This window comes from Meleagris gallopavo, chromosome 2 (assembly GCF_905368555.1).
Source record: "Meleagris gallopavo chromosome 2, MGAL_WU_HG_1.1, whole genome shotgun sequence".
Lineage (NCBI taxonomy): Eukaryota > Metazoa > Chordata > Aves > Galliformes > Phasianidae > Meleagris > Meleagris gallopavo.
In genome coordinates, this window is record NC_139405.1 from 50,092,403 (window position 1) to 50,108,751 (window position 16,349).

Here is a 16,349-nt window from a genome sequence, read left to right on the forward strand (position 1 = left end):
CACCACCCCTCATCCTCCATCCCAAACGTCCTCAAAAGAGGCAACGGGACCACTGCTCCTACTGGGACGGAGAATGCAAGGACTGCCTTGACTCCCGACCAGACTACGAGCCGCCGCGCCAATCCTGTAGCCGCAGCGCTATCCCCACCCCCGCAGCGCCCCACGGCCCGCAGTGACCGCCGCCCTCCACCAGAGGGCGTCACGACCCCGCGTTCGGGCGTCACTTCTTTTCCTCCATCACCCCAGGTCTGGAAGACCCGGCGCGTCACCCCGGCCAGCCCGCGGAGCCCACACTGCTGTCCCGGGCCGCCGAGCGCCCAGCGGAGGCAAAGGAAGACTGATCTTGGAAGGGTGTCCCTTTGTGCACTGACGATGTTCGTAGGGTTGATGTGAAGCTCACGTTTGGGGCCGCGTGTGTCTGTGTTACGTGTGCCTCTCCGTGTGCACGCGTCCAAGCCGAGCTCTTTCTCCTACCCCAGTGCCTCACCACCAGCAGCTCATCGTGGTCCAGCTTCTTGCTGCATTATCCCCAGTGCTGGCTCAGCTTCTTGCTGCTTTCTGCCCAGTCTCAATCAGAAGTCCTCAGTATCTGTTCCTCCTGTGGCTCAGGGAGATGTTCTCAGTTGAGTCTGTCTCCCAGATTCAGTGCTTGTAGGAGGAGGATTTTGGTCACCAGGAGGTGACCTCCTGAGGAAACTCAGGAGAACTGCATAGCTTTCCTCATGACTACAGCCCACACTCTGCTTTTTGGGCAGCACTGTCTTCTTTTATATTTTGTAAGTGGAAATGAGTGACTGGTATGGTGGGGCACTGCTGAAAAAAAAACAGTCATAAACGTGGATAATCTGAGCTGACTCCTTCAAAGTTCACACCCCACGAAGCTGCAGAGCAAAGCCAAGCGGATGGGAGAGGGATGTTTCATAAGAATCAACTGCCTGTTACAGAACAAGAGCAGGGAAAAGTGATCCCCTCAAGACAGATATCACTGCCAGACCATATTGGTAAGATGGCAAGTTACAAATACAACTGAAGCCAGAGAATTTGCCAAAGGAAAAGAAAAATGACAGAAAACAGATGCAAAACAAAAAGATGCCAGAATAAAATGTGTCTTAGGCCAGTGCTGGAACATACCGCAATCCCTCACCATTCAGGATGATTTAAATGGATGGAAAAGGGATTAAAGTCTAATCCAGCAGTTGCTCTGTTTGAATTAATCTCATAGGACTCCTTCAGGATACATATATTGAGAAAGAAGGAGAAAGAAGGAAAGAAAGAATACAGTTGAAGGACTGGGCCCTAAATATAATCTGAGGAGACTTGAAACAGATTCTTGAGCTACAGTGTTTTTTAAATACTGATTATCTGATCCAAACCCTTCTGGATATTTCAAACAGAAAGTGGGCATTGTTAATATGAAGTTCTTTTTGAAATACCGGACCCCAAGCCTCCTGCTAGTTTTTGGCTGTAGCAGAGGCAGTAGCCATTTCATTCACGCTCACTGAGATCCTCTTCAGTACTGCAGAGCTTTCCTTGGCTGTAATCTTGCTTTCGAATGCCACTGAGTTTCTGGGACAGTCTCAACTATGAGGAGACTGTCCCACTGGGTCTTGGGTTTCCTGAGAGCCTGAGTGATTAAAGAGATTCTTCTTCCTTTTGAACTCAAACATTTTCCAGAGCTGCCTTCTCCCTGAGAAACACTATCAATCTGAGGCAGGGCTCTGAAATATCTACACCAGTACTGCCAAAACAGCCTTACATATTTCCGAGCAGTTATGCAGCCTTTAGTAAATCACCTAAGCATGAGCAAACTGTGCTTCAGGAAGAGAAAAAATATATATAATCAGAATGCTGGGGATGAGTTGTGCCTTGCAAAGTTTAAGTAGACACACTGGAAAGGAAGGCAAAATAAAGTATTAGTCCCAGTTCCTAATATGCAAGATCTTGCTTCTATACATGTTGGTCCCCTTTATGTGTGAAGGTGGGTGTATCCATGGCAGGATCCATCTCTCAAAAATGGAGCTCTAGAAATCACAGCCAAATGCTGCAGTCCAAGAACTATGTACTCATTTCAGCAATACTGCCTATAAACAGTGTAGGGTTTGTAGTTCTCAGCCTTCAGCCTCCCTGGAGGGTTCAGAAGTTCCTTGCAAAACAGAGAGCACTCTAAAGGATATTGTAATATTAAAAAATAATCTACCAATACAGAATGTAGAGAGCTGTGCTTGTCCTGTGTCTTTTCCCAAGTAAAACCATTACAATGGTGCATCATGTAGAAAGCACTCTAGGCCACAGACTCTAAGAAGAAAGGAGTTTTTTGAGGAGTTGGGGTTCAGATTAAAGTATTTACCAGTTTGCGGGGAAGAGAAGGGAGGGACTGAATAAGTTCACGTGGTAATAAGGAAAAATTACAGCATGGGAATGTTTGGGAATATGAGTTCTCCTTTCCCATTTCAGAAGCAAATCAACAACGATGTGATTCTGCCTCTGTGGAGGAAAAGAAAGAGATGAACCCTGAATGGCAAAACATTTTGGCTCAGGTGAGATGAGTGAAAAATTCCAACGGCAACCAGAACTAAATACTTACCTTTGAGTTGCCTTTGCTGGGCACATGTGAGTTACGCAACAGCAATATGAAGGAGATACTGGCAGCTTGTGATGCAGACAGCTGGGATGCAGAAGTGAGGACATGGGCAATGCCTGCCACTTGGCAGGAAACAAGGGTCACAGCTGCGATATCAAACCTACAGCGATAGCAAACATGGATTTGCGCTTCAGTGCTGTTTTGAGCATGACATACATCTACCTTCAAACATCACTGTCTGTATTCTCATTTTTCCAGGAAAATATTGGCAATTGTATTACCCTACCAATATCAACTGTGCATTTGTGTCTGTTTCTGTACAGCCTGTGCACTGGAAATGTGTTTTGGCTTCAGCTCAAAACTACTTCAGTGCCCCCAAAGAGATCTTCATTGTTATAAAGGCTTGCTGAGATTATTTCCAGTTTATACACAACTGTTTCTAAACCCTGAGACCTATGCTTTTGGTTGTCTACTGGGGAAGAGTGGCAAAGATTAAAGAAATGCATGCCTTTGGCTGCATACTTTAGAATAAAACAGCCATGGTTTTCAGGAACCTCTTTTAAGGTGTAGTAAATCCAACTTTCTAAATGCCCAAGGCTGTGTTTATCCAAAAGTATCTTGAGGGAGATTGCTATGTCTATTAATCTGTTTTCCTGTTTCCTTACCTCAGGGCTTAAAGGCTACATAAACCAACCAGCTAGAAGGCTGTTAGGGAAAGTCTCCACAGACAAGCATCTCCCTCTGCTTTCTGTGCTTAAGTAACACACTTCTGGTACAGGGAAATCATTAAAGGCTGTTATAAAGTAGGAGCAATAGATGAGGGTGACATGATAGCGACAAACCAGCATGATTTCTGTCTTAGAAGAAACCGTGTCTCAGACCAGTGAGAGGCCTTTGAAAGAGTTAACAAAACAGCAGATAAAGGGCAACCAATGGCTATATTTTATTTAGGCTTTCAAAAGGCTTTTGATAAAGTTCCTGAGAAAGGCTATAAAGAAAACTTAATAACCACAAGGTGAGAGGTAAAGTCCTGCATGGATAGTGGGAGAAAAAAGCCCATGGTTGTGAGAGTGGAAACAAAGAGTAGGAACAAATGCTCCATCTCAGCATGGAAAGGGTAGGGTGCACAGGGGATTAAAAATAAGATGTGTGCTTGGGACATTTATTAAGGATTTGAAGACCATGGTGAAGAGCAAAGGTGACAAAGTTTGTGTCACATAAAATTAGGTAGGTGAGTCAAATGGAGAGGCATGAGAAGCTGCAGAGATTGACAGAATGAAGAAAACAGAGAATGAATGACATTAAACGAAGGCAAAAGAAAAAATAGTACATATAGAACACTACAAACTGTACATGCACGTGATAGGGATTTGAATTACTTTTAAGCATCTCAAAACACATCAGTAGATACAGCTCAAGGCAAGTGTCTGCTGACTGTGCAGAGGTGGTTTAAAAAAAAAAAAAAAAGGCAGGCATCAGTCTTTGTGAGAAAGAGTTTAATGAACAATAAAGAAAATAGCATAACTGGTGAAGGACTCGGCGAGACTGGGTTGCCTCAGGTTCTGCTCCTCATACTCAGGTTCACAGGAGGCTCAAAAGATGCAGCCTCCAGCAGGAGTTTTTTCTGAGGTGAGGGTAGTCAGGACAGCTCTCCTTCGTGTGGATTCAGCTGTTATCTGAAAGGTATGAGCTCACATCACAGTGTTTCCTGTCAGCTGGCCCAGAACAGTTGCGTGGTTTGATTAAACTTTGGGAAGTTGTCATATTTGAAACATCTTTGCTTCCAGACAGGTTAGAAATGGCCAACTAGTTCAAAGGTCACTGGCCACAGTGAAGAAAGTAAGACTAACAAACACACCTGTAGAGACAGTATTTATTAAGCCTAGATGAATAAAAGCAATACTGAAAGTTCATTAAGAACAGCCAGAAAAGAGTGAAGTAAACGATGGCAGAAATACAATAGACTTGGCTATATTGTTACAATATATATCAGATAAATTTAATAAATATCCCTCTAGATATATTGTACCAAGAAGCCAGGTGGATTCTTTGTCTTTCCAGTTACACTATAAAAGCATTGGCACACATTTAAACTAGAGTTATGAAATACATTTTATAGCACTGTAATTGGGTTTGTTGGGCTTTGACATCTATCTTTACTAAAAATTGACACTTAAAATCAATATTTATTTGAGTCTGACAGTTATCACAAGTTAAAGTTTTTGCTCAGTCTTTCAGTCATTTTTAACAGTAGGCAGAACTGTGCTCTGCATCTGAGAAGGTAGGATTCACAGACAGGAAGCATCCAAAATCAAGGCTTACTGAGGAAAAATGCACATTACTAGGACAAAATGTATATTACTAACCTCTGGGACTCAGTGCTGAGAAGAATTATGGAAAAGGAAGATTTTGAATATTGGTTACTATGTTAAAACATAAAATGATAAGCTACATCAAACCTCTTACAGAACAGATAACGTCCATGTTGGTAGGTATAACATAATAAGCAATACAGAGAGAACAGGAAGAAGACTCAGTGTTGATCACTAAGGAATGAATTTCGTCTCAATTATTTTCAGCTATCTAAAAGCTAGGTATCAAAAAGCCCCTTCAGTGGACCAGAAACAGATGTATGCTTACAAGGTGCTGTCCTCCTTCAGCATTCACAATATTATCCAGTCAATCAGTCTGCTGTGTCAGAGACTAATTGCTCTTGTGATGGGTAGACTCCACAACCTCTTTGGGCAGCTTGCTCAGTGCTCTGTCACTCTCAAAGTAAAGCTCTTTCTCATGTCCACATGAAACTTTCTGTGTTTGTTTTTGCCCCTTGCCCCTTGTCCTGTCACTACACACCACTGAGAAAAGCCTGGTTCCTTCCACTTGCCTGGTCCCATCCTTTAGATATTTACAAGTGTTGATAAGATCCCCTCTCAGACTTCTCCATGCTGAACAGTCTCAAGTGTCTCAGCTTTTCCTCATAAGGGAGAAGCTCCAGGCTCTCTCCTTGTGGTCCTTACAACCTTCTCTGAAAAAGGGTACCTTAAATGAAGTACTTGTACTGGTCTGGCTGGGATGGAGTTAACTTTCTCCATACTAGACTGTATGGGGCTGTTTTTTGGTTTGTGTCTTAAGTTTTAATACCACACCAGTGTTTTGGCTACTGTTGAGCAGTGCTTGCACAGCATGAAATCTTTTCCTTTCTCCCACTTTATCCTTCCTCCCTGCAAGGAATAGGCTAGAGGTGGACAAGAGACGGACAGAACAGAATTGGGACAGCTGATCTGAATTCTCCAAAGGGACATTTTATGCCATATAACATCATGCTCAGCAATGACATGTGAGGTAGAGGAAGAACGAGATAGGGAACTTCCAAGATAGATAGCATTCAGAGATTGGATGAGTATTGTTCTACTTGTGAGAGATGGTGACTGATTATGTATGGATTTTTTATTACTCTTTTATTTCCATTAGCTATTAAATGAGTTTTCTTACCTTTGTTCTTCATATTCTGTGCCCCATCCTGCTGTCAGGGCAGGGATGAGTGAGTGACTCTGTGTGTACTTGCCTGCTGGAGCAATTGCACAATAGCAGTTATTCTATGTTCATAAATGAAACAAGTGCACATATGAAAGAAGAACCAAGTCAAATTTAAGTCTCATAAAATGGGAGTAAAACAAGGCCAGAATGTTAATGTTTGAGTAAATCATAGAGAAATGAGTGACATTGACTGGAGATTCCTGCAGAGCACCTCAATAATATTTTGCTGATTCTCATGACCTCTGTATCAGATGAGGCTTTGCCTATCCATTCCACATGCAAAGAAGAGATTCCTGTCCGAAGTTATATCTATGAAGCAGTATTTAATGTGCTCCTGAGCAATCCATCTGAGTGCTACGCCTGTGGCAATATCACAGGAAATGCCAACACACAGCACAGAAAATGTCAGCTTCCTACGAGACAAGCAAAGAAATGCTATTTCTTTATGCTATAATGTGATGCCTCATGCATTTTTCTTGAAGATAGGTATTTCTAGGTTTATGTTTGGCTAACTGAAGTTTTTGAAGCTGGAGCATACGCTAACCTGCTCCACAGGACCGTGGCAGTAGTGGGATCATTGTAGCGAGGGACACTAATGTGTCAGCTTTGATTTGCTGTGTGGCCACAAGTAAGTCATCCCACATCTCTTTATTTTCTGTTCCTTTCCTCCATATTTCTGGATTATTAATTTGGATGTGCACCTTCAGACAGAGTCTGTCTCAGCTTTTCTAGACACACTGGCAGAGATGGATGACCCCTTGAATAGCAGTGACTGCTTGCAGAGACACATCCTGACAATTCAGTGCAGTGTGCTATGATGGCTGGATCTCTGAGAGCTGTTGGCCTCCCCATGATCCTCTCCATCACTGGAAGAATCTGGCATGGTATGCAGTTGAGTCCCATGGCAAACAGCTGAGGCTGGTATCCACAAATGCTGCTAGTTTTGTTTTCTTCCACAGATTACCCAGAATCATAACACAATTTTAGCTTTGTTACTGTGGCATTTTCCACAAGCCACCTAAATCTCAGGGGAAGCAAGCTGGCCACTGTCAGCCGACAGAGGAGCTCTCAGCCTCTTCAAGTGGATCACATAATTGTTGCTAATCTCTAATGGAGGTGACTATCACAGGAGCAATTTCCATTTCTGAAGTGAAAGGTTCTGCAAAATCAGGAGAGAAACAGAGAGGAGGGCGTATGAACTTGCAAGCAGCTCTTAGCAGAAGTGCCTTCAATAAAGGTGAAAAAAAAACTTTTGTTGATTTCAGACCTAAAGCCCAAAGAGAGCAGAGATGAGGAAGAGGATTCCAGGCCATGGGAGCAGCCAAGCAGAGCGATGTGTCCCTGGCACAGGCAGAGTGGAGGACATGCGTTCCTCAGGGATTACACATAGCTGCTGGAAATGAAGCCTGAAAATCAACAGAATGGAAGCTTGGAAACCAAACCCTGGGCTGGAGTTGGTAATTTACCTTATTTGAAATAAAAACAGCTTAAGCTGAAGCTAGCCGGAAATTCATCTGACTTGAAGCTGCGAGCAAAATTAGCATAACACTCTGCAGGTTGGAACATGGGGGAAGCAGAGTGAGGGATTGAGCCTTGATGGCTGCCAGGGGAAGGCAACTGCTGCTGCTTCTGCACTCCTATTCAAAATTATCCCTTGGAGCCAAAATCATTTCAAGACCAGGCTAGAAGACCATAATAGTGCCTGTTGGCCTTAACAGCAACAAGCAAAAAAAAAAAAAACAAAAAAAAAAACAACTGCAGCAGAGTTATCATTAAAAGGAATAAGAGTATGACCAGCCCCCTAGATGGGTAGAGTATGGTAAGTACTAATGACAGACTGAAGCATCTCGGCCAGGAGTCTGTCAATGTAAATCAATGCAGCTATGCCTCTGTGAAGCTAGGCCAGTTTATTCCATTAAGAACCCAGATCTGGAATGCAAGTATGTATAGCCTATGTGTGTAAAGTGCACTGTGCTGGGGGGGATGGGGGATGAGACAGCCACAAAATGCCATATCATGTTGAAAGATCCAGGATGTCTCTCATGACTTAGATTGGGTATCAGAAGCCATCTAATCATAGCGGTAGCCAGACAGGCTAACTCAGCCATGCGAGCTAATGTATCCTGTTGCTGCTTTTAGACTAATTCCAGTCCCCAAGCTAATTCTTGCAAAGCTAGCTTGTAGAGTTAGCCTATATAATTCAGCACTACATTGCATTGGCAAACCCTTAAGGAGTTTGACTGTGTATGTGCGCAAGCGAGAGAGCACAGTTCAGTGATGCTGTATTCACAGGGTTATGTCTGATGCAGATTTTTGCCCATGTACTCATAATGAAAGATCCATTTCTTCTCCTAATGTTCACAAACTAGCCCATATGTCACTAAGTCATTTAATTAGAAAGACATAGTGATTAATGTAACCACCTATAATACGACACAACAGATTCTACTTCTGAGTATTTTCCCTGCACTTACACTGGCAGCAATAATGGCAGCAATAGCAATAACCTCTCTTTTCCGTTTAAACAAGCTCTTTCTCAAGCATCAAGATTTTCCATCAGTGTGCAGATGCAATTCATTGTTACTGCATGAAGAGTAAGATCATGTTGTGTCTGAACAACATAAGGCTCTTACAACAAGGTAATATATTTCCAAAGCCTGAAGTGACTTTCCTAGACAATGAATACCACAGAATACTTACAGAAATGATCCATTTAAAAAGGACTCTGAATGGGTATTTTCATATAGAACATGCAGAGCAGTCACTGTGTCAATGGTGTACCATCTCCCACCATTTTACTGATTTGGTTTACATTTTGATACTATCCCTATGTCTTAGGATCTCTGCTCCATTTGTGGGAACAAGCAGCAGACTGGAATGAGTAATCAGCAAGTTCTCCAGTATCTGCAGCGAAGCATAAACATGAATGAGCCTAGACATGCTTAGAAGACCAAGAACATATTAATAACACTTTCTCGATGTTTTTAATGATCTTGTTTGGAGCAGTGAGAGTGTAGAAACTGCCTCCTACTTGAGAAATAAACACACATCCATGTTGGGTCAGCTGAGGAGAGCAGCAACAGCAAACACACATTTCCTAAGTGAAGCATTTCTGTGCGAATATCTTCTGGCTTTAAAACGCAGGCCCCAGCTGAAATTTTGAAATGAGTTATCTTCTATATGTCCAGGATTCTACACACATAAAAAGAGGAAAAAACACACAGAGGGCTTTTTTAAAAATCTGTTTTTCCAGGGAGAAATACTGTTGGAAACATAAAAGTTTTTTCAGGCTTGCCCTGGGCACTCCTTGAAAAACACCATATAGACAATATGCAATGAAACCTCTGACTGTCTCCAGGAGGTATTCATCCTGCCTCCCCTTGGCACGCGGGGTTTCCTGTCCAGCCTCACTGGATTTATTGCCTCATTGTGGTAGGAAAAAAAGCAAGGCTAGTGACAGGCCTTATATGGGCATGGAACAACCAAGTATAACTATAATAGAAAAAGAAAATAAAAACAGGTATAATTACAAGTCAGTTAAATATAAATCAGTACAGGGATAAGGGGAAAGGAACAGTATGCAGAAATCTGCAAGATATACAGATGTTCTCCAATTTTCTCCCTCTGCCTGTAGATTAACAGGACTGAGAAGCAACGTCTGTATGGGCATTGTGAACAATCTTCACATCTACTGGGTGGGATTTCCAGCCACTGACAAGCATAAGAGAGATTAATGATGAAACAGCAGCATTAAAGAAAGCAATGACAGGAGGCTGAGATCTTTTGGCCGGGTTGGTTTGTGCTTCCATTACTGCCTGGTAACACATAACTCTTTATGAGGGCATAAAATTGCTCTTTACAAATGTTTTTCTCTTTCAAAGGTCAGCAAAACCACAGTGAAAGTTAAAGAGGAGTGCATAGCTCTAATGGGACTGCTGAAAGCAGGCAGACGCCTTGAGGAAAGGAGGCTTAATCTGACATCTCAAAAGGGATGACCATGACCCCACTCCTCCATTTTCAGGGTCGTGGTCGCCACTACAGATTGCTAGCACTTGTGGCAGCCAGGAGGGCACCTGGTGGCTGCTTTTACCATGGTACAGGTTTGGCAACCTCACTCATGGACTGTAAAACAGCACAAACCCTTCTTTATTCAGATCAGAGTACAGGCCAAACAAACAAGAAGGTAAAGTCACATCAGATCTGGCCAAGATAGCCTAGTTCCGTTAGCATTGGAAAATGGCCTTAGCTCATAGAAGAGAGTCACAAATCTAAAGAGTGATTTTTTCAGAGAAGCCATTCCAGTTATGAATCAAAGGCACAGTGCTCAGGCTCAGACAGTTCACACCAAATCAGCTGCTGGCCAGTCAGTTAAAAAAATCCCTGAATTGTTAGTCAGTCTGTGCTTCATTACTTGATTCTCATACATTTCCAGTGATTCTATGCTCAGCTCCAAGAGGTGACAATACCATTGAGAATCTGCTGATTCAAATCCCTCCCTCCTCACCATAAAGCCAGTAGGAAGAAGGAAAAAAGAAACACAACTCTACGTTCTATTTTACCCCCTTCAAATAAACCCTAAATTGCTTCTTTCATGCACTCAAGGTTTTGAGCAGGGTAGGAAGCTCTGATATAAAATGGGGCTCAATTTTGTTAAAGACAAGCTCTGCAGCAAGCCTGTGAACTCCAATAAATTTGTAACTCTGTTCCCAGTCAGAAAGAGAACAATAGCCTCTCCTATTTAATTGTGGATTGCAGCGAGTGGTTTCATGCTCAAACCCTCTTGTAATGTAGTCCTCTCCTTTTAATCATCAAAGGTGATCTCTGCCAAAGCAGCTGACAGTTGCATTTGATCAAGTGTAATAAGAACAGTCAGATCTTCCAGGATCCTTGTAGTTACCCATTTTCCATGTGTAATTCCAGTCTATTTCATACAACTTTAATATGACAACTGTATTACAAAATTAGAGGGAGGATTTGGGGTGAGATGACTCACTGCTTTTTTTGTTATAGAATCCAATCTCAAGACAAAGCCATTTTCTACCTCCAACCCTGCTGCTGACCCCCTACACGACCTTGAACAACCTTTGATGTCTAGATCCCGATTTCCACTTTGCCTTTCCTATTTAGACTGTGAACTGAGGAAAGCAGAGGCTGCCTGTTGTTGGGTCTCTGTAACAGCACAGAGGAGCATTCATATAGAGTTGGTGTCTCTGGCCATTAACACTAGCACATCTACATTAATAAGTATGTAAATATTTATATTTATCACAGTGCATTTGTATCTTTGTACATAATCACACAAACACGCTCCATAGCATTTTAGATTTTTGCGGACAACTACTTCAGGTGTGAAGGATACCAGTTTTAAAAGCCATCCTCCACCCTTCAAAACAATTGCACTTCAAATAGGTATGCCAGGAGAACTTCTGGACTTTGCCCTGCAAGTTTTTGCTGGCTCTGACAAAGCTTAGCAAAATATCTATTGTGTGTGCCAGCTGCTAGCTAGACCCGCCAAGAATGCCCAGTGGTGGCCACCACTTGGATGTAGATCACATCCGCTATGCAAAGCATCCATCCTTCATTTTATTATGCCACGGGTCAGGAGGAGCATCAAATCACTTGCACTCGTGTCAGATGTCAGCATTTGGGAAGGCGGTTGGTGGTGGGGAGGGGAGGGCGGAAGACAGTAAAAATGAAAATGGTTCGGTTAATTAATTGCAAGCACTGCTTGAAGGACCGGCACGTATATTTAATCAGTTGCCTAGTAACAAACGGTGTATGATGTGAATGCTATCAGCCCGCGGCGTGAGCAAAGGATGGTCCCTTTCTGTTTTTATCAGCCGCCAGCATGCATTCTCTGGGCGTTGCGTGCCCTTGTTCAGAAAGGCTGCTTTGCCACCTCACAAAAGCCACATGGTGGCAAGAAGTACCCCCCATTCTGGCTCTGCCATTTCTACTCCTCCTGTAGACATCTCAGAGGGAAGACTGTCTCTTCTTACAGGGGGTGACCTTTTCAATGGTGAATCAAATGACAAGAAAAATTATCCAGATCCCCCCTCCCCTCCACCCACACTTTTTTCTTTATGAAGTTATCTACTCACTGGGAATAGAGCACAGGCATTGCTGCTGTTCACGTTCTGTTACTGACACCAATGTCACCATTAACGGTATATATCCTCTGTAAAAACCTGTGTAGGGAAAACCAGAGATTCGTTGGCACTGGGGCAAAGGCAGAATTAATAAGATAACAGGGTTTTGTGATAGGTCTTTTTTTTTTTTTTTTTTTTCAGTGACCTTAAAGAAAGAAGTACAATGGATGGATAGATGCTGGATTGCAGCACATAAAACCAGCCCAAGACAAACTGTACAGATCTGTCTCCTGTAGGTGAAAAAATAACTCATGACATGACAGGCAACTGAACGTTGAGTACTCCTCTGGTGCTAGTTTTAGGAAGGAATTTGACAACAAGAATTTGCTTGTAGTTTTCCACCACCCGTATGTCGTTATGTTAGCTGGGCCTGATAATGCAAGGACACAAAAATCACTCACACCACCTATCCATATTCTGAAAGAGAAATATAAAGAGAACATCCATAAAATAAAAGCTCCCATTTATGTTTTAACATGCCATGACAATGTTTGTGTGCCCTTATCAGGGCTTCCCTCTCCGCCCTCCCCCCTCTCCATTTGTAAATCCCACTGGATAAAAGAATACGTCTTCCGTAAAGAATTCCCACCAGAAATCTTTATAAATCCTCCATCAGTGAAATACTCTGCTGTCATGCTGAGCAAAAGCTAATCTAATTAAGACGGAATCTGCTAAATTTAATAGCCTGCTATGAATTTTTACGGACATCTGGTAACTGGAAGGTTGGAATGACTCTGACACATCAAATACACATTGTCCAAATGACCAGTATTGGGCCGATTATTTTTCCTTTTTCGGTCACTTGTAGCCAATTCAGGATGCAATCACCCCCTTAGGATATGCCTGTGTGACTCAATCTCAAATTAATGGAAAGCAGAACTGGGCCCTGATGCTTCCTCTAATGTTGTTTTTTTCTGATTAATGAAGGATCAGGATATACATGCATTATATTTCATTGTTTACTAATACTGTTGTAAAGGACCAATGAAAAACACTTCTGACTTTCTGCAGTATGTTTGGTCACCCCTTCCCTCCTCTTACGGGTGGCATGTGACAACTATACGTGATACAGCATGAGTTGGGGCATCTCTTGACACATTTGTCTTCAGTAGGTGCAGGAGATGAACCCACACTTGACTGGCAGCTTTCCTCAGTCAAAATCCTACATCGTGTCCTCTGCCTAAGCACAGTGGGGCCCAGTACGGCCCAGAGGAGTTCCGCTATTTTAGACACTTCTCCCCTGCCCAACAGTGAGCAGTTAGCAGGATAAGGCGAAAGATGGAGGATAGGACTGCTGGGTTTTTTATCCCTCAGTTTCCCAGTGTTAAAAAACAGTTGAAAACTTCTAGTGCTTTACAAGAAATGGTAAACTGAAACATTAGGAGGCTGTTCATATTCTATGAGCCATTAATTTGGGAAGGGGTATGTTTTCAGATGCACGTCCTCCCCATTTCAGCAAACCACAGCCTGAGAACATCATGTTGATGAGGTCCTGGTGCTTTTGTGGCTTACTAACTTCTCAACAAGAAAGCACACTAAAGCAGATTCCACTGGTGTTCTGCTCTCCCAGGCGGCACTCTGAGATGGTAGTAATAAAACCACAAATACATACACAAGCATCCACACATACATAGTTTACACTCATAGTTGTGTCATTTTCTGACAGGGCAGACAGCATACAAGGCACAATGCCAAACTTTTCAAAGTAGATAGTTTACAGTTTAAAACGTGTATTTCCTTATTAGCTGTCTTGATAAGCAAACCATTTTCCTCAAACTCTCCTCAATTATCATACCCCACACCCATAATAAAGAACTACTGTAAATTCAGCAACAGTAGGATGTGATGAGTTGGCACAACAAAATTTCATCTCTTTACCATCAACCAGTATTAAATCTGAATAGTTCGACTTTTAAACATGCCAAAGTTACATTTCTAGCTTCTGGAATCCTCAGGTGCTGGCTTCATTAAAAGGAAACATACAATCTGGGGCCAAGTGCAGAAAACTGGGCTCCTTGTAAACAAAACGCCTCAGTAAAGTAACATGAATGCTGCTGTAGCTAAGTTGGAACATTTGTTCTCTGAGAAGTGAAAAGGAAATCCAATTGAATGGTTTGGGTTTACAGCTGGTACATGCACAGTCTTGTGCACAGGACAGTCTGTTTGACAGTTGGCACAAATTAATGTTGTACCAATGGCAACATGTTGACTTACTCCAGGCTGGGCTTTTGCAGTTAGGTCCCAAAACTGCTTTTCTTGGAGCAATGACATCCTCTGCAGTCACAGGTAGCAAACCCCGTGTCCCCAAACAGCCAGATGGTACTCTGCTGCACTCTGTGAGGAAAAGAGCACAATAATGCTATTCCCATCCCAAAGATTACGAAACTGGCCACCTTTGTTCAGCCATCACTAGACCCTCATTCCTCAATGGTATAAGAGCTGGGGAATCTTGCACTCACTGCAAGCCTCCCTTCTTCACACTGCATTTCACAGCTTCCTTCCAAGTGTGTACCTCTGCACTCACAGAGGAATAGCCTCACCCTCCACTTAAGACATTACAAACATTCTTGGTAAGACACAGCCTTGACCTGCTATGGATTAATTACCTACAGATACAGTCTGCAGAAGGATGTCTGCGACTTTGTTACAGAGTGACACTGAATCAATTGTGTGAACCAGACTAATGCCAGTTATTCTTTTTAGGGAAAATGTGAAATTAACCTATAACAGTTTAACGTGATTCTAGAAATGAGATCTACATCTTGCCTATAATAACTTTTTATTATCAATATCCATGTTTGTTGTTATCCTCCATTTGGAAAGAAATGAGAATGTATGAAGAGCAGTAAAGTTGCACAAATGTTGTTCATTTCATCGATGATAAGTAAAATGGAATTTTGAGTAACATACATGATCAAAACATTAGCTAAAAAGTATTTGATTATGTTTCAAGTTAACTTATACGCATTCTGAAAACATCTTAAAGGACCAGAAAAACACATAATCTTAGAAGTCAAGAAGTCGTATTTGCGGCATGTAGTTTATTGTTTATCATAAAATTTGTAACAGAAGATTTTTTCTTTGTCAATAGAATCTATACAGTAGCAGATTTTTGTTGCCTTTTAAAAAGTCAAAATTGAATTTATATTTGCAGACATTTTAAGAGGTACTTCTGTTCACCTTTAAGAGCAAAAGGCAGTGTCATAGTGCTCTTGGATTTTAAACCCTTCCAAAACCTTTATCTAGTTATCAATTTTCTGAGAACCTGAAATTTCTTCAGTAATTATACACTTTAATGTTTTTCTGCTCAGGGGATGTCCAGGAGCTGTTCTTACCAGCCACAATCAGCCAAGCTTCTCATGTCTGAATCTCACCAGCACAAGCCCTTCCTCCACACTCAGGAAAAGCTCAGAATCATCTGTTATAAAAACATACACAGCATTTACATGTGTCCTCTGCAAGAAAGACAAGATCATGCTATGGTGTTCACTGGCAAAGTTCTATTGACTACAAAAATATAAACTAATTAGCATTGCTCATTTAATTACACAGTGGCCAACTCCTTTAATAAGTATGACTAGAAAAGCTAACCTCTAGACATGATGCTTTCAAAAACTGCATCTGGATGTACTAAAACTTTAAATACCACTTTTCACTGTGGATGATTAAAGCAGTCCCCTAGAATATAAACTCTCTTGGCTACAGCTGTTAATCTAGATTATGCCTGTGCAGGCATGTCCAGGATACCAATTTGCTGCTGTAGCAATAGCAATACAGTGATTTTCTTTGACATGAGAGCTGCAGCTCATGCAGGCATTTATTCTGACAGCATATAACTGGGACACTGTTGCCCAGTATCTCCATAAGGTTGCACCTTCCAGCCTCCCAGTGGCTTAGAAAAGTGAAGTAGTGATCAAAGGAAGGGCTAAAATTCTTCATGGGGAGCTCTGCCTTCTGCTAACAACATGGGAGCCTTTTCTCTCCAGTGCATAGGAGTTCACTTCATGACAAAAAACAGTTGTGTCAAAACTCTCACCCTACCCCATCCATGAGTAAGGAAAAAAAACGTTTGTCAAGAGGCA

At 42.1% G+C, this 16,349-nt stretch overlaps 1 protein-coding gene across 21 annotated transcripts in view; it reads right to left on the reverse strand.

Annotated features, from left to right (window-relative positions):
• Positions 1-3,099: 3,099 nt before the first annotated feature.
• The window catches only part of LOC146544971 (uncharacterized), a 43,245-nt gene continuing 29,995 nt past the window's right edge, over positions 3,100-16,349 (reverse strand). For 5 of the 21 annotated variants that reach the window (XR_014881342.1, XR_014881338.1, XR_014881339.1 and 2 more), the window contains 3 exons: positions 15,603-15,685; positions 14,482-14,601; positions 3,483-12,306 (listed from right to left, as the gene is read on the reverse strand). Coding sequence is in view for 6 of the 21 variants with exons in the window: in XM_085217093.1 (XP_085073219.1) it covers positions 4,427-4,439; positions 6,074-6,149; positions 12,220-12,306 (176 nt within the window). In the remaining 15 variants the exon portion in view is untranslated. Of the gene's footprint in view, positions 12,307-14,481; positions 14,602-15,602; positions 15,686-16,349 lie in introns of all 21 variants that reach the window. The other 16 variants (XR_014881337.1, XR_014881348.1, XR_014881347.1 and 13 more) reach the window with 16 other exon arrangements.